We start from the raw sequence: 22,235 nt of genomic DNA, 5'->3' as shown, positions 1-22,235 counted from the left end.
CCCCAAGCCTACAATTTGGAAAGCTCTCTTTAAGAAAAAAAAATGTAAAATTACAACTACATGATTATTTATAAAAGTAGCTATTTATTCAGGATGAGAAAATAAGTTTCAGCTAACTGTTGGAATTTTGCAGAGTTGGGTCCTTTTCTTCTGAGATCTCTTTTTGGAAAGGCACCTCAAATGCTTCCCCAGAAATGATCCCTGCTTGCAGTCTGGCTCCCACCTGGAACACTAAAACTCCCAGCAGCTACTAATATTCACAGGGATCTTTGTAGATGAGGCCCGTTAAGCAACCTTTTTGGCTTCATTGGCAAATTTTTTTACGTCGCAAAAATGATGTCATTCACCTAACACTTTCTAAAGGGATAATAGTAGCCAATTCATCTTACTATTCAGAGTAACAACATCTGCTAGGTTAATGGCATAATGTTGTCATATGATAATGTGAGTGAGTCTGCAAAAGATTGTGCGATACATCCAAGAGACCGTTAACCGTTTGTTGAACTTGTTTAAGATTCTAAAGGAATGTCTCTAACTTTGCTGTGATAACTCGCTTTCTTGAAGTCTTAACTGGCAAGGCTAAAGTTCCCAGTTATTCAATCAAACATTACTCGAGGTGTTGCTCAGAAGCGATTTTGCAGATGCAATTAAAGTCCCTAATCAATGGGCTTTAAGTAAAGGAGATTATCCTGGATAATCTGGGTGAGCCAGACTTAATCAGTTGGCAGACCTCAAAAGTAGGGCTGAGGCTTCCTGAAGAGAGGAAATAAAAATCCACCATTGGAAAATAGTTTCTGCCTGTACCCATGGAGTTTGATCCTGTCCTCTCCTCCCTACCTGTGGACGATAGCTTAGCCTATGCCCAGTCTGCCATGATCTTCCCTTCCTGACTCAGCCCAACTCATTTTGGACTTGCTCAACCAGCCCCCACAATCCCATTAGCAAATTCCTTGTCTTGAATTTTAATATATGGGCCTGCTGGTGCTGTTCCCCTGAACCCTGACTGATACACTTGCCGTAAAGTACATTGTTGACCTCAGGACAATTGTGAAGGGCAAAGTGGTTCTTAATGAGACAAACAAACTGGTTTGTCAAGGTTCTGGTGGTTTGTGACTAGAGGCTGCTGGATTCTCCTTGTAAAGAAAATCTTTGTTTATTCAAATATATAGCTTCTCTTAAAGCACTCTCAATTCCCATATAGGAGTTATGTGGTATGTCAAATCTCAAACTTCTTGCTTTCTGAGCCAACAATTTATAATCTTGAAGAGGAGCTGACTTAGAAGGGCTAGTAACGGCTAATGTATATGGCCTCTAAAGACTTACCATTTACCAAAAAATTTAAAAAAAAAATAAAAATAAATAAAGGCTTCCCATCACTTAAAACCCAAATTCTCTGTCCAGGCTACATGGCCCCACATGACTTGATCCCTGTCCCCCTCCAAACTCGTCTTGTACTAGTTTTGATCTCTCTCACACTACCCCAGCAACAGTGACTTTCTTTCTCCTCTTGGACCACATCAGCCTTGTTCCCAACTCAGTACCTTTACACTTCCCTATCCTTGGAATATTCTGTCCCTAATACTTCGTGGGACTGCTTTCTTATCTTTCAGGATTCAGCCCCAAAATCAGAGGGACCTTCACGGCTGCTCCCCTAGTCATGTCTTATCACATTATCATGCTTTACTTCTTCATACTTCTTATTAATATCACCATCCAAACTTATCTTCTTATACTTGCTTATTTATTATTTGTCTCTCCCCTAGGTGATAATTCAACAAAAGCAAAGACCTTGTCTGCCATTATAACTCATAAGCCCATAACACCCAGCATTGTGTCTGGTTTATGGGAAGTGTTCAAAAACATACTTGTTGAATAAATGAACAAATGAATGAAGATACCTCCAGGAATGAGAAGGGATAGGCTCACTTCTCAAACTTTGGAATTCTTGCGTTCCAGAGACCTGAAGGCTCTGTAGTGGTGGAAGAAAGGTCGCTCTCTATATCAGACATCCATATATCCATCCACTTATCACAGCCCTTAAAAAACATCTAGTGTTATCGGTAACCACTTACATTTACTATGTCCTATCTGGGAAAATACGACATTTATATATTCATCAGTTCATTCTGTAGCTGGCTTCCCAACAAGGTTTTTTATAATGATACCCAAAAGGTGTTTTAAAAGTAATGAAAATGAAAGACATAGTGGTCATGAAGCTATTAAAACATTTTCACGGAAATAAAATGATCCTGTGAACTTAATAAAGCAAAGTTAATCTTTTGTCATCGGATGCTTCCCTTGTCCCTTGATTAGCAACCAACTGTATCAGGCAAAGAATAGTGGCAAAAACCTCACAAAGGCTCCGTGGCAAGAAAGGACTTGACGGCAGTCTCAATAATAATAAGTGTTCAGTTTCAGTGTCCTGAAAACCTTCTAATTCACACCTTCAGTCCTATTCTAAGTCTTCTAGAGAAGAGCTTCTTGAAATTTGATGTCCATAAGAATCACACAGAAATCTTGTTAAAATGTAGATTCTGATTCAATAGATCTGAGTTGGAGCCTGTGATGATGCTACATTTCTAACATGATCCCAGGTGGTGCCCTTGCTATTATCCACTGCCCATATCTTGACACCAAGCTTTGAATTCCTGAGTCTAAACTCTAGATCAGTTGTGCCAAGTTGTCATTCAATGTAGCCATCACTGAGTAACATCAGTTAGCAAAGCAATGGCATGTTGGCAAGGTGGTGAGGACTGGTCAAAATGCTGTAACTGTCTTCATGTCTCTCTTAAATGATTGTGGTTCAGGACCTGTTGAACCTTTTTTTTAAAGATTCAATTTTATTTTAATTTATTTGGAGTTTAGTTTATACAGATATACTCATTTTTTAAGAGCTGCTTTAGGTTTAAAATGAAATTGAAAAGAAGGTAAAAAGATTTCCCATATATCCCCTGTCCCCACCAATGCATAGCCTCCCCTTTATTAACATTGCTCACCAGAATGGTACATTTTTTTCCCCTGAGGATGAATCTACAATGATTCATCATAATTGCCCAAAGTACATAGTTTACCTAAGGGGTTCACTACTGGTGATATGTTTTATAGGTTTAGACAAAAGATTAATGGATATATTCCTCATTGTAATGTCATACAGAGTATTTCCACTGCCCTAAAAAATCCTCTGTGCTCACCCTATTCACCTCCTCTCTCCTTCTCTAGAAACCACTGATCTTTTTACCATTTGCCTCCTCCAGAATGTCATATAGTTGGAATGATCAGTATGTTGCTTTTCAGGTTGGCTTCTTTCATCTAGTAGGATTCATTTAAAATTCCTCTACATGTTTTTTCATGGCTTAATAGCTCATTTCTTTTTAGTGAATAATATTCCATTACCTGGATGTACCACAATTTATTTATACATTCACTTATTGAAGGACATCTTAGTTGCTTCCAAGTTAGGGCAATTATGAATAAAGTTGCTTTAAACATCCATGCACAGGCTTTTGTGTGAACATAAGTTTTCAATTCCTTTGGTTAAACACCAAAGAGTATGATTGTTGGATTATGTGGTAAGAGTACGCTTCCATTTGTAAGAAACTGCCAACTGCCTTCCAGAGTGGCTGTACTATTTTGCATTCTCACCAGCAATGAATGAGGGGCCTGTTGCTCCACATCAACAGCCTTTGATGCTGTCAGTGTTCTGGATTTTGGCCATTCTAATAGGAATCTAATAGGAGCAGTGATATCTCATTAATGTTTTACTTTGCATTTCACTGATGACATATGTGGAACATCTGTTGAACTTTTTAAAAAAATGTTTTTCACATATTAATCATGTCTGTCTTGTAGGAACCAAATTTTGGTGTGTGTGTGTGTGTGTGTGTGTGTGTGTGTGTGTCTTTCTCAGGATGATTTAGAGCTATTATATAAAGATAAAAATAATAGGAAGGAATTATACTTCCAAGATGTCTCTTGTTTACGCTCATTCTTTAGTTATCTAAAATTTCCTGGAGTGCATCACATATAACAATCTTTCATTTCTTACTTAAAATGAATATATCTATACATGCGTTTCTAATTTTAATTTTTTGTTCCAGTAAGAAATTTTCCACAATATCAGTGATCCAGAACAACTGACCTTTGTCACCAACTCAAACATATGCTTCAACTGGTTTTCTAGAAGCAACATCAACAAGAATCCGTGAGACACCACTTGTGAGACCCTGCTTTGTTCCCCTCCTGTCCCCCCACTGAAGTTTATGATCACCTCTGGCTTTTTCCATAAGTGGTATTCCTTTCTCTTGAACAAAAGCCAGGGAACTGACAATGTTGAACCTTACTGAGGCCTGTACTCCTGGAAAGCAGGGGTGGTTAAGAAACTCCTCCACGCTTTTGAGTTTTGGAGACAGATAACTCTGCAGATAACAGATAAGTCTGCTCTCACACTCTGAGATAAGACCTCTCTACCCTTCCCCAAAAGTCTAGTAAGATTCCTGGATCACTAACCTACCCCTGAAACAGCTCAAGCCCACTTCCTTTCCTTTGAGGCATTCCTCTTTAACAAATATTCTCCCTATGCAATAGCCTGCAATGAAATCTTGTCTTTAATTGTCCCATTCACTTTGTCTTTGACAGGACAACAACAACAACAAACAATTCACCTGAGCTGTCACTAATGCAGCATTTTCTCTACACTGGAAATTTTAAAGATTTTACACATACAGTGTGAATGGATTCTAGGGAATTTATTGGCAAAACCTGACCCAGAGACACTTCTAAGTCCTTGCCAGGTTTTTGAATAAGGGATATCAAAGAGGGGTTTCAAGCTGTTTGAGAACCCACAGGGAACAACTTGGAAGCTAAAGAGAGAGTATGAAAGATGTTTCAACTTGAAAGGAAAAGAAAGAGAATACAAAAGGACATTAAAAACCCAGTAGGTAAGACTAAAAAGTCACTGGGGGATTATGGAGTGTTTGAAAACTGTCCTGGGTTCCAAAGTGATAGTTTAGAATATTGAAAGTAAGTCTGGCAGGATGCCCCTCATCATACAATTGCCAAATAACCTTCCACACGCTGTAATTATGGGGATTGCAGAAGTGCGTGGAAAATGCAGCCCAAAGATTTAAGTAAGCTGTTGTAATGAAAATGTGGAGGGGGGATATGTCGGTAATTGAGATTTTTGTTAAGGGCCCTTTTATAATATTTTTTTCAATCTAGCAGCATCCTCCCGAAAAGGAGATGAACAATTTTTCAATGAAAGTGATAAAAATAGGTAATATTATAGTAAAATGGCTGGTTTCAGAAATAAGGATAAGAATAGTCTGCCTAGAGGATATGATTTGAACGAGGGAGATGACACCTAGAAATATTAACAACACGGACAACTGAATAACATGGACACTTCTCATGCAGGAACCACCTCTTACTAGCTATGTCAGACCAGGTAAGTGACTTAAACTCTTTATGTCTATGCCATAGAGTCTATGCCACAGACTCCTCATACAGAAAATAAGGACAATGATAATTTCTGTAACATAGAGTTGTCTAGTAGAATAATAATGAAATAATAACAATAAAATATTATCAGTAAAGAAATTCTTATTAGGTGTCAGGTCCTATGCTATGCACTTCACCTAAATTATTTCACTTAATGTTCACAGCAACATTATGAGGATGGTAACTAAAATGACGCCCATTTTTAGTTGAAGAAACTAAGGCACAGGGAGTTTAATTGACTTGTTCGAAGTCATATAGCTAGCAACGGGTGGAGTCTTGATTTACAGTCAAGTGTATGCTTGGAATTTTGCCTTTATACCATTATTTCTTTGAGTCTCCCAAGTTGTATTCACTTTATAAATGGAAATTCTCCCAAAATACAGCCATAGTCATTAATACCTTAGGAAAAATGAATTCAATTTCAAAAGACACAAAATAATGTAAAGGGCCAAGAGCGGGGGGGGGGGCATGAAAATATAGGTAAGATGATAATATGCCAGTTATCGATATATTGCCCCTCAGCTCCAAATCCACTCTCCACTGCTTCCTTTGTGATAATAAACTAGAACCCTGTAAATATTTATTTTGCCAGCTGGTTGATGCTGATCCCTGTCACAAGAGAATGCTAGAGGGACAATGGAGAAGTAGATTTTTCTTCCAAGTGAGTGCTCCTCTCACCATGCTTCTGCAGGGCAGTTTCTCTAGCACTAGACTCCTACAGCATGATTCCCCCAGTATCAAGTCCCCACCAAGGCTCTAGACTCCCATGATGCAAGCATAGCTACTCCAGAGCCCAGAACCAGCAGCTTTCCTTGTCACCTTCTCGGGTGGCTTTGCAGCAGAGTGCCACTCGTCTGGCACTACCTGGTGTAGGACTTCCTTGTTTACCCTAAGAAGTAAGCAGAGGTCTACCAGAGTGATTCCTTGCTGTGAACAGCCCCCTCTGTACTCTTTTGGTGGCTTTGCAGTGAGTTTTGAGATGTAGCACTTCCCTGTGGATGACTTCCCATGTCACTGGAGAGCAGAATTTTGACACACTCCACCTGCGGCAGCTCTGCCATCTTACCATCCAGTGACACATGGATAAGCCCCCTCCAGTGAGGTCTGAGTATCAGCCCTAGCTTGGATGGGCATCTTCCTTGGTCTGTCTCAGCTCTGAGGGGTAGTGGCCGTTCTTCAGGTCTGATATTCCCAGGTTCTTTAGAATTCTCTTCACTTCCTACTAGCTAGTATTCTATAATACTCCTATATTATATCAAAAATTAAAAAAATGAGCTTAACAATACCATAAACTCTGAAACATGCCTGCACTTGCTCTTCGGTTACCACTCTGTCTTTCTTTCCTACTATAATCACTTTCTCAGAAAAGTGTTAGCTTTTCTTGTTGACGTCCCACAAGCACCTCTATCTCAGCATATTTTGAAAACACTCTAAACCATCTTCTCCTCCTGTATTTCCTCTCTTAACATCCTAGTCTTGTTTTGGACATAGTTTTCCAAGCTGGAAACATGATAGTCATACACATGTTCACATCTCATCAGGGCAATAACCCTGAAATTCCCTCTCCTTAACATTTCTCAACTCCGTTACTTCCTTTCTAGGGTTTCCTTATCTTCAAAATAATAACAAATGCCATCCAATGGATGCTTAGTATGTGCTAGTCATTGTGCTAAAGTTTACCCACACAGCTTCAAAATCAGGTATGCTTAGCCCCATTTTCTACATAAGAAAACTGGGATTTAGCAGCTTATATAAATTTTCCAGATATAAACAACTAGTAGAAGGCAAAGCAAGGATTCAAAAGCAGATAGCTGGCTGCAAACAACAAGCTTCCATTAGTACAATATGCTGCCTTCAGTCTAGCCCTATTATAATGCATCTACGACACAGTTTCCAGAAAGCTTTCTAAAATGCAAAACTGGTCATGTCACTTTCCTGTTTTAAACATTTCAACAGAAGTTTTGTTTCTGAATAAAAGATAGGCAGTGGTAGATCATCCTTCTCATTGTACCAGACAGAAAAACAAAAACAGGTAAATTATAGAAATAATATTTTTAAACACATCAGAGGGTGGTGGAAGCAAAGATTATCAAACTAAAATTGTGAAGATGGTAAAACCCTTCTTAGATGGGTTAAGATTGCCAAATATTTAATTCCCTCTGTGGATTCATCATGTCCACAAACAGGATTGCCATAGACAAAGAGACTTGTCTAAGGGAAAGTAAAATCAGAAGAGTTTTGATGACTATGTGGGTTGGTATGATATACTGGAATCCAGAGGAATCCCACAACTACGGTGGGTATTCCCCACAGGATGGTTTCTGAATGCTAGGGTGATGGAGACTGTAGATTGGACTGGAGAGGCAAAGTAATGTTTCCTGTAATCTTGCAGTACTTAGGAGATGATATACCAATAATAGCAGAAGCTTAAAACAGACATTTGAAATCAGAAGTAGACTAAGTCTAACTAAAGCTGTAACCAAGCACTGACCAAGCTCAATTCCTAATTGAATTAATGTGATGTGCCCTTCATGTTCTCTGCCCAATTAAAGAAAGAGCAAACTATCTCTGGGAGAAAATAACATTAATTTCAGTATCTATACATTTTATATACACAATTTCTGTCATAGAATTAAAAATTTGTACAAAAATTACAAGATTTGCAGAGAAGAAGGGAAATGTGACTAATAATCATGAGGAAAAAATAGACAATAGAAGCAGACCCCAAGATCATCCGGATACTGATGTTAGTAGGTCAGGGCTTTAAAACTACTATTATAAGTATGTTAAAGAAAACAGAAAATTTAGACAAAATGGATGAAAACATGAATGTTTTTTTTAAAAGATTTATTTATTTATTTACGATATATATATAGAGAGAGAGGCAGAGACACAGGCAGAGGAAGAAGCAGGCTCCATGTCAGGAGCCCAATGCGGGACTCGATCCCGGGACTCCAGGATCACGCCCTGGGCCAAAGGCAGGCGCCAAACTGCTGAGCCACTCAGGGATCCCCCCAAAACATGAATGTTTTGAAGTGAGGATGAGAATCTATACAAAAAGAGATTCAAACGGCATTCTAGAACTGAAAAAATACGTGAAATCTGAAATTGATCACATGAGTTTAAGAGCAGACTGGCAAAGACAGGATTAGTGAGTCCGAAGTCAATATAAAGCACTCAAGGCCCAGAGAGGAAAATAAAATGGAAAGAAGAAAAGAATGTAAGAAATATTTATGATGTATAGAATGTCTAATATATGCAGATTTGCAATCCCGAAAGCACAGGAGAGTGGGAATTGGAAACAATATTCGAAAAGATAATGACTGAGAATTGTCCAAAACTGAGGAAACGTTCAGTTGAGAATTCCTATCAACTCCAAGCAATATAAATACTGAAAAAAGTATATTTATATCCATCATGATAAAGCTACTAAAAACTAAGGATAAAGTGAAAACCCTTTATTAAGGAGTCAGATTTAAATTAAAAAAAAGATATTACATTCAAAGGAGCCACAATAATATTAAGAGCTGAATTTTAAACAGGAATTTGGGAGCAAGGAAACAATGGGACACTATCTTTAAAGACCTGAAAGGAAAAAAATAAATAAATAAATAAAAGAACATATCCTATTTAGAGTTTTAAAACCAGTGACAATATCCTTCCAAAGCCATAATGAAATAAGTGCATTTTTCAGACACATAAAAGCTCACCAGCTGACCCACACTATGAGAAATACTGCAGAACCTTCTTCAGACTGAAGAAAAATAATTTTTGTGGAAGCCTACTATTACAAGAAGGACTAAAGGACACAGAAATGAGTATTATATCCTCTGGAACAATCACAAAAAGAATAATACAGAGATATAAAGACAGAAGAATTAATAGAAGAGATAAAATGGAATAATTCAAAATATCTGATTGAAACATTCCAATGGGTCCTCATTTCTGATAAAATAAATTCCAAGCTCTTTAGCATAGTACATTAAGTGTTCTAAGATTTGGCTGCCATTTACCTATCTAACCTTAATTCTCATCATGCCCCTTCTAGAACCTGGCCACTTGGAACTATGTGTAGCTCCCTTAGTCCTCGTTACCCATACCACCTTACATTTGCGTAAGCTACTCCTTTGCCAGAAATATCATCCCCCATTTTTCTTACCTGACTGATAGCAACTTGACTTTTACTATCTAGCTCAACATAATCAGGTTTCTCCCAAAAAACCCTCTATGAATCTCCACATGGTCCCATAGTAGCCAGTGCAGATCTCTATCATAGCTCTTGCTGTAAAACACAATTATTAATTTCCCTATCTATTTTGCCAACTAGTCTTCAAGATCTTTGAAGGCTGGGCCTCAACATGTTAACTCTTTGTCTCCAGCCTCCAGCACAGGGGCCAGCACAGAGAAGGCCTTCAATATCTACCTCGGAAAAGGCTAAACACGTAAGTGAGCAAACATTACTGCAGTATCTGATGATATTACACTAGGCCTGTTACAGTCCTCTGCCCTCCTCAAGACCTTTATTTCTAAATAGCACACCAGTACCTCAAACAACACATTCTAAACTCTACTCTACTCAGGTGTGTCAAACTCACTTACCTAGAGTCTCCCAGTGCAGTCAGCTCGGAATCACGAGGGCCTCTGCCCTACTTCATGCATGAGGTGCCTTTCCTCACACTATTTCCTTTATCTTGAATCCCCTTCTTCTTCCTTCACCCCATGGACTCCTGCGCATCCTAAGTATGTGACCACCACTCTGCATTGCTTCCTATGCCCCAAGCCGCAGTTCATCTGGCTTCTCCCTTGGTGCTTCCACAGAACCTAGCGTCCCATGTCATGCATCTGGCTGTCCTCAAAGTCTGCATGTCTCTCCTTTAAGTTGGTAGAACTTTAAAAAAAATATAAGAAAGAGAAAGAAAGAAAAAGAAAGAAGAAAGAAAGAAAGAAAGAAAGAAAGAAAGAAAGAAAGAAAGAAAGAGCAAGCTAGCTCTATTTTCACTTGCAGAAAAGGCAGTTAAGTTCAATATTGAAAAGAAAGCAGAGGATGAAAAGCTGAAGAAGAAAAGGTTTTGTTTTTAAAAGGGGGGGGCAGAAAGCATCTTTTTTAAAAACTGTGGAAATTACAGAAAAAAGTTATATTGCAAAATCGAGGAGAAAAAAATTTCTTTGAAAATATATGAGAGCATTTTAGGCATGTCCATCCAGCCACCTACGCCACAGCTGGCCACACGCACATCCACCTGCCCATAAGGAAGAATTCTCTTGCTGCAGAATGTACAAGGCTCCTCATGGGAGCGCGGGAGCTTGCACCACTGAGGAGAGGTGTTTGCTGCCCTCACCGTTGACCTCTCCCACTTCTTACTCCCCAGCATGGGCATACTCCCTGCCTTCTATTTCTCTTCCCTCAGTTCTGATTGCTCCACCTTGGTTTCTTCCCCTGTGCAGGTTCTATGTCTCTACACTTTGTCCTGGCTCTGTGGATCCTTTCTTCCTGCCTGTTCCCCAGATTCCCTTCTGTGTGTGACTCAGGAGGACAAGATAAGCACTCTCCATGTTTATTCTTAAAAGATGAATCATCCAAGGGGGTGGGGGCGGGCAGGATGATAGACTGAAAGCCCTGTCACATGCACAAAATGGTTTATGTAGAGCCCCGAAGTTTACGGATTCATGGTTTTAAAAGAAATGAGCAGAAACCATTAGATGATCCTCGTGAGACCAAATAAATGATTATAAGTTTATAGAGAAGAAAAACTCTGGAGTAAAGGCAAAGGAAGCTGATAACAATTCAACTGGAAACTATGGCAATGAGGAATGACAGCTGTACCTTGCTTACAAGTGGAATTTCAAAAAAAAAAAAAAAATGTTGACCAGCTGTTCTCCTTTTCCATAGGGAACCACAGGAAGATGAGAGGCTTCCACTTCCTCCAGTGTGGACATAAGAAACGCCTCCCTCCTACAAGGGTTATGATTTCTCAAGGATGATGCTGAACCCCCCTCTCAGAGGATTTGAAAAGTTTAGAAAGCACAGATCTCAGATGGCTCGAGTGTAGTTCTGATCTCTTGACTGTGACAAGTTGGAAATTCGCACTTTTCATTAATTATTTTAAATGAGTTCCCTGCAGTGTCCATATGCTTTCTGAGTGCCTCACTGAGAATCAGGTTGTGCTTCCTGCACTCCCCCCAGGGCCAATCTCTGCGGGGAGGATTCCTGCACAGGAACCTTTCTTCAGATTCTTAGGAACCTGGAAGCCCATAACCGTCGGAGCAATAGAGCACGCTTTTGCACACCTTGTTTCTGAATCTTCTGAGATCATTCACACATATTTCTAAGCTGAGCTTCCCGTCCTCCCATTATCTAAGCCCAGCACTGCAGCTGGAAGTCTCTAATCCCATGCACGTTAAGCAGCCTCTATTTATAGTGCACCATGCGAACAGAACAAAAGCAGATTGTCAGAGGCTCTGGTCTAAAGCCGTCTTAGGATATCTCTGTCTCTGGTATCAGTTTGGAAAATGAAGATTGTTGGGGGGTGGGGGGGGCTCTCATCCGTGGCAGACTCATAAAATATATTCATGGCATTCCGACTTCAGGAGAGTGACAAAATAAAAATACTCTCTTTATGTGTTCCAGCCTGTTGGCTGCCCTTTCTGAGAGCACAGATCAGCAGCTGAGCTATAAATCGGAACAGGCAAACCACGCTTCCTTTCATGGCAACCTCAAGGCCAACATGTTACTCCCATGCTCTCTGACTTTAGTGGGGTTTGTTGTTGTTGTTGTTGGGGTGGGGGGATGTTGAGTGGTTGAGTTTAAGGGGGAGAGAGGATGGGGAGGATATGACTGGCTGATGACTCACTTTCAGAGAGGGATGAAAGCTCTGGAATTCGGGAGCACTCCTCTGGCTTTCCCCTAAAGTATTTCTCCAGGTCCAGAAGAAAAGCTGGTTTCTTCACTTCAGGCAGCTCTTTCAGGTCTCTGATGCTTAACGACCTAAATGCACCTTCCCAACAGTAGGTTTTAGGGGAGGATACGAAAGAAGTACAGAATCATTAATTCCTCAGAAGGAGCTAGCCCATTTCCAAGTTAACTTTTTAAAATTTAACCTTCCTGTTACTCAGCTGCTACAGCTGCAGCCATCAGCAAACCCTATAAACACAGCTGTTCGTGATAAATCCACGGTCCTTTTATTCAAAGGGACCAAAAGGAACTCAAGGCTCCCCTTTCATTTATTTTTTATTCTGTATTCTTTCGCTGTTTTCCCTTGAAAATGTGTGTTCTGCAGTTTTGGAAGAGCTCCAGTTTCTCTTTTATCTACCAGGAAACTGCATCTTTTTTTGTCAGACGGAATCTTGTTTTTAGTATTTCACAACATATCTGAAATTTCGAATTTGCAGGTACCTTTTAATTTGGCTAACACGTAAACCAGAGCTGTGTTCCTGTGCTGCAGATGCACACAGTGAGGTGATGGAAAGGAAAGCTCTTTTATTCGTGCACTTAAAAGCAAAGTCTTGGACAATGGGAAGAAGTTTCCTTTTTTTTTTTTTTTTTTTTTTTTTTTGCTTCCTGGGCTAAAGGGAGAAGGCTTCACTCAAGATGTGATTTTACGTTTGTTTGATTGTTAGCAGCACAACGGTGAGAACTGTGCCTTTGTCGTCATGGTGGCTCGGCATCTAGGAAAAGTCAACTAATACACACTCAGCACTCTGTGTGGGACAAGTCATGTGCTATGTCAGTGGTTCTCAAATTAAACCAGGCATTTCCGTCACCTGGAGGGCTTGTCTCTACATGACTCCCATTTCTGATCTAGTAGGTAGGGATGGGGGCCCACAACGTACATTCCTAGTTTGCAGATGATGCTCATGCTGCTGGCCGTGGAACATGCTTTAAGAATCAAGGTGTTATGTCAAACCAAAGGAGAAATCTTCAGAACCTGGAGAGTGTCATTATGCCCTTCTAAGTGATGAGGAGATTGAGGCTCAAGATACTTTAATAACTTGCCTGAATTTACCGGTAAATAGCAGACCTTAGACTTCAGCTCAAGCATGTTGCACCCCAAAGGTCATGCTCCAAGGCATACTAGTAGTAATAATAACAATAACATTAGTAATTAGTAATTATATTAAATTTCTATAGTATGCCAGGCACTGTTGTAAGTACTTTACACATATTATCCAATGTAATCCTGTAGATTAGTTTATAAAGGTGCATTGAATGTTAAATAATGATATACATTTTGACAGCAAAATTTCAGTAGAAATTCTAAAATTAATGTATCTACTCTATGAAAGTACAGCTACCCCTCAGATATACGTTTAAAACAAGATTGGCAGTGAGTAAAATATTTTCATATGACGGAGTTTTGGAAATCACTCTCACTACATTTCTTTTTTTTTTTTTTTTAAGATGTATTTATTTATCTTAGAGAGAAAGAGCACGCAAGCGTGTGCAGAGGGGCAGAGGGAGAAAATCCTCAAGCAGACTCCCCGCTGAGCCCTACTCAGGCCTGGATCTCAGGACCCCGAGATCATGACCTAAGCTGAAACCAAGAGTCAAATGCTCAACTGGCTGAGCCACCCAGGTGCCCCTCTTACTACATTTCTAAATAATATCCTTCAGTATGATATCAGTTCTTTTTTTACGGTTACTTGTTTTATATATAATTCTTTTTCTGGTTGGCCCAAACTAAACTTACATTGGGCTTCCTTAGAGCAAGAATAATTTTTATTCATTTTCATCTCTTAAACACTTAGGAGTGTTTATGAGAGAGAACTGATGTTCCATGCCGACTCTCTTTTAGAAACTATACTGGGCACATTATGTGTGTTCTCTGGCTTAGACCTTAAACTTCTGCCATTTATATGCTGTGCAGCCCTGGACAAGTCGCTGATGTCTCCAAGCCTCACTTTCCTCCTTCATTAAATAGAGATTACAGGACCTTACCTTCATATTTATTAAGGGATACCAGCATTCCTGGCACACAGAGTAGCTATTTGTCTTATTCATACCAATCTATAAAATAATAACACTATAAAAATGTGTCAAGAGTGATTACTTACTGGATGGTTTTTGTACAACTTCACCCTTGTAAAGGTTATGTGCTTTTTTCTTAAAGATATTTCTTTCCTTATATTTTATACCCAAATTTATGACTTCTGATGGTCTGACACTGGAAGAAAATAATACATGATAAAATAAAATATCAACCACAAAAGGATGAATAGGACTTTCAGGCTTTAAATATATATATTACTCTTGACAACAACAACAACAAAACAAAACAAAGAAAAACACACACAAAAAAACCCCCTCTATACTGTGGACCTAAGTGTCAACATTTGTTTACACTAATTAAGTCATTTCTTTGAATAAAATGGCTGCTAGCCAGGTGATGATATAAAAGGGTAAGAGCCAGAGAGGCCAGGAGGCTAGTTAAGCAAAGATTCCCATAGCAACTGGAAGGTCAGAGAAAAAATTATGCAGAAGAAAATTTCACAGAAGCACACACTATTCTTGCCTTGTGTATAAATTATACTGGCTAACTGGTGGTACGTGTCAAAAACTTATCCAGTGTGAGGACTGGATCTTCACTTATGGTATCCAAAATGCAAAAAAAAAAAAAAAAAAGAAGAAACAAACAAAAAACCTCAGCATTTTTGAGACTTGTCATATGAATCTATAGGGAAACTTTAGATTAGCTTGAATCCAAGGAAACAGTGTTATCAGTAAAACACAGGGAGTGACATCATTATACAATTGTACATAATTCCTGTCAGAAAACAGGAAATGGTTTCAACTATTGTTATCATTCACTGTATAGACCTCTACCCTTTACAGTGACAAGTTATATTAGTATTTTTTTAGAGGCATCAGGTCAGAAAACACACCCATTTTTCACACAATTACCAGAGCCCCTGAGGAGCCTGCCCTCTCCCTGCTGCCTTCTTTCCTGGCATCTGTTGCTCCTCCTGCTGACTGCTCTCTCACCCCCTTTTATCTGTAGGTTGGAGGCTGCCTCTTGAGTAGCTGAAGAACCTTGAGAGGTTTCCTATATTTTCAGCCTCAATTTCCTGCTCTACACAATGAGATTCTCGTTGCGGTTTTAAAGGAGAGGAGATAGATGGCTGTTAGGCGATGTGCCTAATAAATAACACTATTCAATAAATGTTCATTTCCCTCCTTCCTTTCCCTCTGCTCTATTTGGACTGTATTTCCCAAACTCAAGAGTTTAAAATATCAATACAAGTGAAATTAAGTCTATGCATCTCAAAGTTAATATTGTGTGCTATTTATATAGGTTTAAGTAGCAATTTATTGATTGAGTTTTTTTACATAAACTAACTTTGCATTTTAGAGTTATTTTAGATTTACAAAAAAGTTGTCAAGATAGTATAGCACAGAGTCCTGGCACATCCCTCACCCAGTTGTCCCTATTGTTCACAACTAAGAAGCCAATATTGATACGTGACTATTAGCTAAACTCAACATGTTATTAGGATTTTCCTAATGTCCTTTTTTCTGTCCCCAGAAATCACATTATACTCCTTAGCTTCCTCTAGTCTATGACAGTTTCTTAGACTTTCCTTGTATTTTAATGACCTTGACAGTTTTGAAAAATACTTGTCAGATTTTTTTTTCTTTGTTTTGTAGAATGCCCTTCTATCTATGTTTATCTGATGTTTTTCTTAGGGCTAGATGGGGGGTTATGGGTTGTTGGAAGGAAGTCAATGGAGATGAAGTCCTATTCTCATTACATCTTATCAAGGGTACATGCTATCAACCTGTCTTATCACTGTTGATGTTAACCTTACTATTGGTCAAGGTTTTGTTTGCCAAGCTTCTGCCCTATAAAGTTACTTTTCCCTTCCTTTCCATATACTACTCTTGGAAGCTAGTTTCCACACACAGCCTATACTTAACAGGTGGATGACAATGGAAGTTAAGCTCTATTTCCTTGACAGTGTGAAGTGTCTACATAAATTATTTGGAATTATAGATTTTTTTAAGGGAATCTTTGGCAACCAAAGACTGAAGCAGGTGGCATTTTTTCCCCAAAGCACACTGGAATGGTTCCCTCACAATGTGCAATCCCTCATGAATCAGAACATATTATTTAGCCACCATCTGGGCTTGGCAAACCACTATGATGGCACCCTTCGAGTCATTTTAAGATAGTAAGAGAATCTGTTAACAATTAGAAGTTAGTGGTAGGCACAGGAAGGGTGGAATGTAGTATAGTTATGGCTTACAGTTGTTAGGTTAATACTTTTTCCCCCAGAGAAGTATTACTGTTATAAACTGAGGTACAAACTGTAAAGGGAGGCCTAGAAGTAGGGAGGTCTACCTTTGGACTAGATAAAACCAGACCTTTATTTTCCAAAGACACTCTGAACTCTCTCCTGCTTTTAGGCAATTTGCTTCCTGGTTCTCTCATCCAGTGACACTACAATCACTTTGCCTACCTCCCCTGAGGAGTTAAATCCACAGAGGGAAATGTGTAGGCATAAAGTAGGAGGCTCTCCTGGGAACCACACCAAACTGTACTACTGAGATGACTGACGGGGAAGTACAGCCATAATGACAAAGTTCTAACTGAAGGGCAGTTCTATGAACCTCTAGACAGCAGAGTCAACTCCACATTCAAAGTCTAACTTATTACTTCCTTTCCATAGACATTTGACATTTAGGGGAATGGTCACTATGACAATGTGGACACAATTAAAAAGAGGTGAATATTCCCAAAATTCCAATACTCCTAATGGATGAAGATGAAAATGGAGAATAATGTAATAAAGGGCTTAGAGGGAGTTAAAACTTTACAAAAGGGTCTTACACGGTGATGCTGGAGGAGGGCCTACTATGGGCTCTGGCAGCCTTGCCATCAATTCTATGAGAAAGAAAGGCTCTAAGATCTCTCCCCTCTTGGTTCAGGATATAGAAGAGAAGAATGACATGTGACAAGTCCCCAAGTGCCCTACTAGGCATTAAAGGAAAGTGAAAGTGCCTAGAGTAGTGGCTTATGCATAGCAGGAATCTGACAAAATATTTGATCACTTGGCTCAGAAACCAATAGCTTCTCAATATTGTCACATGATGTTTGTTGGGCAGGCAGTATGGAGCAGTGGCAACATGCCCTAGCTCTGGAGCCAGAACGCCTGCTTTGGGATTTCTGGTTCACCTCTTGCTGGTGGGTTGACACTGGGCAAATCACTTAACATCTTTCTGCCTTGCTTTCCTAGTCGTGAGATCAGGATGATAATTGTAACCATTCCTAAAGATTCAGGGACAATTAAATGAGTTAAATACATAAAGACCTTAGAGCAGTGCCTGGAATATGGTAGGGGCGCAAGTAAGTATTGCACTATCACTTTAACCAAAAACAAGAAAATATTTTCCATTCAAAGTAGAGAGTTCCGTCACCCCTATGGCCAGTCCTAATACTCTTGGGAACTATCAGAATGATGAGACAAAAAAATAAGGAGATGTGGTACTTTCAAAAACAATCAGTTGCAGTACTAATATTTTTAAGATTTAAATTTTAAAAATTGAGTAAACTTTCATTTGCTTTCAATCGTTATACATGGGCAAAGGATGATTATTGCCACAGATTGTTGGCAAAAGTAGACTTTCAATCCTCCAAGTGTTTTATGTCATATAAGGCCTAATTTAAAATGTGATTTTAATGTTTTGTGTATTTTTTTCTTATAGCTGTCCATAAATTCTCTAATTTAATTTCTCACAGAATATCTACTGGCAGGATAATTAGGTAATCAACAGCATATAAATAATATTAAATATCAATTCCCTCCTAACCATAATAAGGACTTTAGAACATCATAATAATTTCTCATGTCTAAGAAACATCAATTTTAAGCATGCCTTCTGTCTTACACAAACTTACTGAGAAATTACTGGAAATTTTTGTTTCATTTCCCATCTGATTATTTTTTTCCTGCTTTCTGATAATTAACCCTTTCCCCATTTTTTAAATGGCAGCCAAGGTGAAAAGTGTCAGATAATGAAGGTAGAGTAGACTTGCTCTTTGTTGCCCTAGAATAAGAATGAAGGTCAATGAGAGAGAGTTCTATGCATGAATAGATTTGATTAACATTAAAGTCATTCTATAATAAAGACTGGTTCAATAACAGAGAAGGCCATCTTTAAGATGGTGAGTGCATCCCATAGGAATTATTCAAGAAGAGTCTAGGATGTGCTTCTCTCAAAGATATGACAGGAATCAGTCGAGTGCATGTCTAATACCTCTTTCAAGTTCATTATTAAATTGTTAAAGGTTAATAGACACGTGGGGGGGGGTTCAGTCTCACAAATAATCAAAAAATTCAACTGAAAACAATGAGGAGATACCATGGCAACAGTTTTAGGACAATGACAACATCCAGTGTTGGTTTCGAGGCAGCCATTTCTAGGCACCTGATGGTGGGGGAGGTCTCAGGGCAGCAACTTAGCAAGATGACCCACAGGCCTTCAAAATATTGGACTCGGCAACCCCATTTTAAAGAATCTATTCTAATGATGAAGGCCATTGGATACTCTAATATGTATGCATGAAGGTGTTTGAGAAATGCTTTCCCAGATAACATTGGTAAACAGTCTAAATGCTTGAAAGAAAGGAAATGGTTACGAAATCCCTAAGTCCCTAGAGTGTCGTTAGAGATGTGGATGTCTGTGGACACTTCTGTTAATTCACACGGAAATGTACTCCCAGTTTTTTTTTTTTTGAATGATAAACCAGGTTATAAACTATGTATGCTAGTCTCTGTTTTCATAAGAGACACATTGCTATATACTTGCTTATTTACCTGGAACTGGAAATGCCTAAGGGTCGGCACTACTGTTGTGACAGGTGATTTTTCATCTTTTTCCTTCTTGCTTATCTATACTTCCAAAATTTCTCCTAAGGAACATGTATTATTTTCACAGAAAATAAATATCCTGTGAATAAATATTCACAGTAAAGACACATTCTAAAGTTATACCATCTGAGTCATTCGTTTTATCTATAACTTTTCTAGAGAAGAATAATTCTGTGTGAGTCCAGAGTCAAGCATTGCTATAAATGAAGAAAAATGCATGTCCATTGTGGGTTTTGTTCCCTATTTTACCCTCTCATTTATTTCTTCCTTTTTTTCTTTTCACTTTTGCAGAATCTAAGGAAGGAAAAAAAAATCTGTTTCTCTGTATCCACTGTTAACTTAGCATTAGGACTTTCTATTACTCTCTTAAATTCTATATTCGTCTTCATCTCCCCAGGACTTAAATTGAAAATGACATTTTACCACCTACCCACTTCTCACACATAATATTATACAATACCTTAAGCGCTATGGAAACCTGTTATTTATGTATAAGTCAGAAGATAATATATGCCAAGATTTTTATCCTGGAGAGAGGATCTTAGGAGTTAAGATGAGAATGCAGCTTTAAAGCATCTGATCTTTTCCCTTGTTTTTCCTGCTTCTTCTACTTTCTATTGGCTTTTCCTGTTTGCATCTCCATCTTTCTTACTGAAAGATGCCTCCATGCGAACATACCCCCACCTGCACACAGACTCACCAGCTGTGCTTTTCTCTCTCTAGTTCCTTGAAATTCTTTCACGTATTTTTAAAAATATTTTGCATATGGACCAGAAGTGGCAGGATTCCCTCCTTGTATTTACTAGTCTGATTAGGGATAGGGTGCATCCTTCACGGTAATATTGTCTTAAGGAGAAAATTATCTGTAGTCTCTCTGCATGGGATGGAAGCCACGGAGGACATTTTCCAGCTGACAATTACATTGCACTTGTATGTTTTCCACAGAGGATCCGTGGTCATGTTCCTGGGAAAAGTGAAGAATGTACCTGCCAAGCCAATTCCGAGGATACATTTTTAGCCTTTTTCTTTCAATGAGTTCAATAATTCCAAAGTGATGTTATTCTGTACTATCTGCTTGTGATAAAGTCCTAAAATTATTTCAATCTAGTCATCTGAATTAGATAAAGCAGAAATTGTAAAGATCACAGGCCTTTTTTGGATGTATTGTCATCTGAAAAAAAACTGCAGTATTATAGAGGCAATTTTGCTTCTTACTGCTGGAGATTTCAAGAGAAAAGCTGATTTAAAAAAAAAAAAGAATAAATGAGTGTGTCATAAGGAACAGGAAATTAGTATATTAGCTGAAATACTCTTAAACAAGAATGTGTTATAACACTTGCCTTTATTCTGCTAGGAGTGTGACAGGAAGAGAAACAATGCTCTGTGTTACCCTGGGGTAACTTTAGCTCCTCATCTGTAAAATTGAGTTGGGTGGCTGGGTGGGGGCCTTTTATCGTGTCTAAAATCTTTCTATTCCCAGCATTCTATTATTGTACAGGATTGGTCATGCTATATTTCTAAATTGAAAAGATCCTTCTGCCTGAAAGTAAAATGCCACTTGACATTTCAGCAAGCCATAATTCAAGGAAATGGAAGAACAAATACCAAAGTGTAATTCAGTGTAACGGGATGTTTAAAGGGGGATTTTTTCCCCCTTCTTCTATCTCCCTGTCAGCAGAGGTCCAAAAAGTCTGAAAGCAAATTAATTAATTAATTAAGAGGCAAAAGGTATTCTGATATTTCAGAGTGAGGTGCTAGATTCCTTGTGCACCACAAGGAGGTAGCTCTACAACCAAGCTGCTGACACAAAGGCTGACCACCACTCTAGGATATAAATGAACTGAAGATGCGGAACAGAGGCAACAGTTATAGGTTAGCTTTGAGTCCCACTGCCCTGGGAGAGGAAGGAAGCTTCCCCTTCAGTTCTAGCTTTTGCTCACACAGACCAGTCAGAGTTTAGTGTATGCCCCCCCTGGGGTAACCATTAGAGGGACAGAATGGATCCATGACTCACTAATACCTGCAAAAGTCTACAGGCAAAAAGCTGTGACTGGAGCTGCCATGTAACTAGGGAAAGAAGGGGCCCCCATGGAGCAGTTGGTGGGATAAGAATGTGTGAGCTTCCTATGGGCCAAGCTGAAGTTGACTCAGGAAAAGTTGTGCAATAGGAGAGACCTGTCATTGTGAAAGACTATAAAAGAAATCCACTGGATGTGTATTACCACAGGTAACCCCAGTTAGTGGGATTGAGCCACAAGACACCAGCCAAAGAGTACATTAATTTAGAAATGGGCAACGCAGAGGTAGTCACCAAAGGATCCTGAGTATAGTCATCAAAGGACCTGCCACCAAACCTCCTTAATGTAAATCATGTACTTTAGCTAAACATAAAGTATCAGTATTGGTGCATAAACTGTAAGAGCTACACCACACTAATGTGAGACACTGTGTGGGATGGGGGTAGGGTATGTTGGAACTCTCTGTACTTTCTGTGTGATTTTTCCATAAACCCCCCAAAAGTAATATTGTGCACATAGTAAGCATTTTTCCATTTGTATCAAAGAAAATACAATGAATAAAAATCATCCTCTCAAAAACAATAGTTGTTGAGTATGAAAGATGAAATCATGAGAGGGGCACCTGGATGGCTCAGTCAGGTAAGCATAGGACTCTTGATTTCAGCTCAGATCAGGATCTTAGGGTCCTGGGATCAAGCCCGGTGGGGCGCCATGCTCAGCCCAGAGTCTGCTTGTCCCTTCCCCTACCCTGCCCCCACTTGCATGCTCGCTTTCTCATAAACAAACAAACAAACAAACAAATAAATAAATAATAAATAAAATCTTTAAAAAATATATATGAGAGTATGAGTTAGC

General features: G+C 39.0%; 1 protein-coding gene across 2 annotated transcripts in view; it reads right to left on the bottom strand.

Annotated features, from left to right (window-relative positions):
- WDR49 (WD repeat domain 49) overlaps positions 1 to 22,235 on the bottom strand; it is a 161,194-nt gene that overhangs the window by 42,343 nt on the left and 96,616 nt on the right. The window contains exons 16-17 of one of the 2 annotated variants that reach the window (XM_041731885.1): positions 14,548 to 14,657; positions 12,348 to 12,491 (exon numbers count right to left, since the gene is read on the bottom strand). The exons of the other annotated variant lie outside the window; for it this stretch is intronic. Of the exons in view, the coding sequence (XP_041587819.1) occupies positions 12,348 to 12,491; positions 14,548 to 14,657 (254 nt within the window). The remainder of the gene's footprint in view (positions 1 to 12,347; positions 12,492 to 14,547; positions 14,658 to 22,235) is intronic. 2 annotated transcript variants of the gene reach the window in all.

The sequence above is a fragment of the Vulpes lagopus genome, chromosome 17 (genome assembly GCF_018345385.1).
Source record: "Vulpes lagopus strain Blue_001 chromosome 17, ASM1834538v1, whole genome shotgun sequence".
In the NCBI taxonomy this organism is placed as follows: domain Eukaryota; kingdom Metazoa; phylum Chordata; class Mammalia; order Carnivora; family Canidae; genus Vulpes; species Vulpes lagopus.
This window is presented reverse-complemented; position numbering and strand designations above follow the sequence as displayed.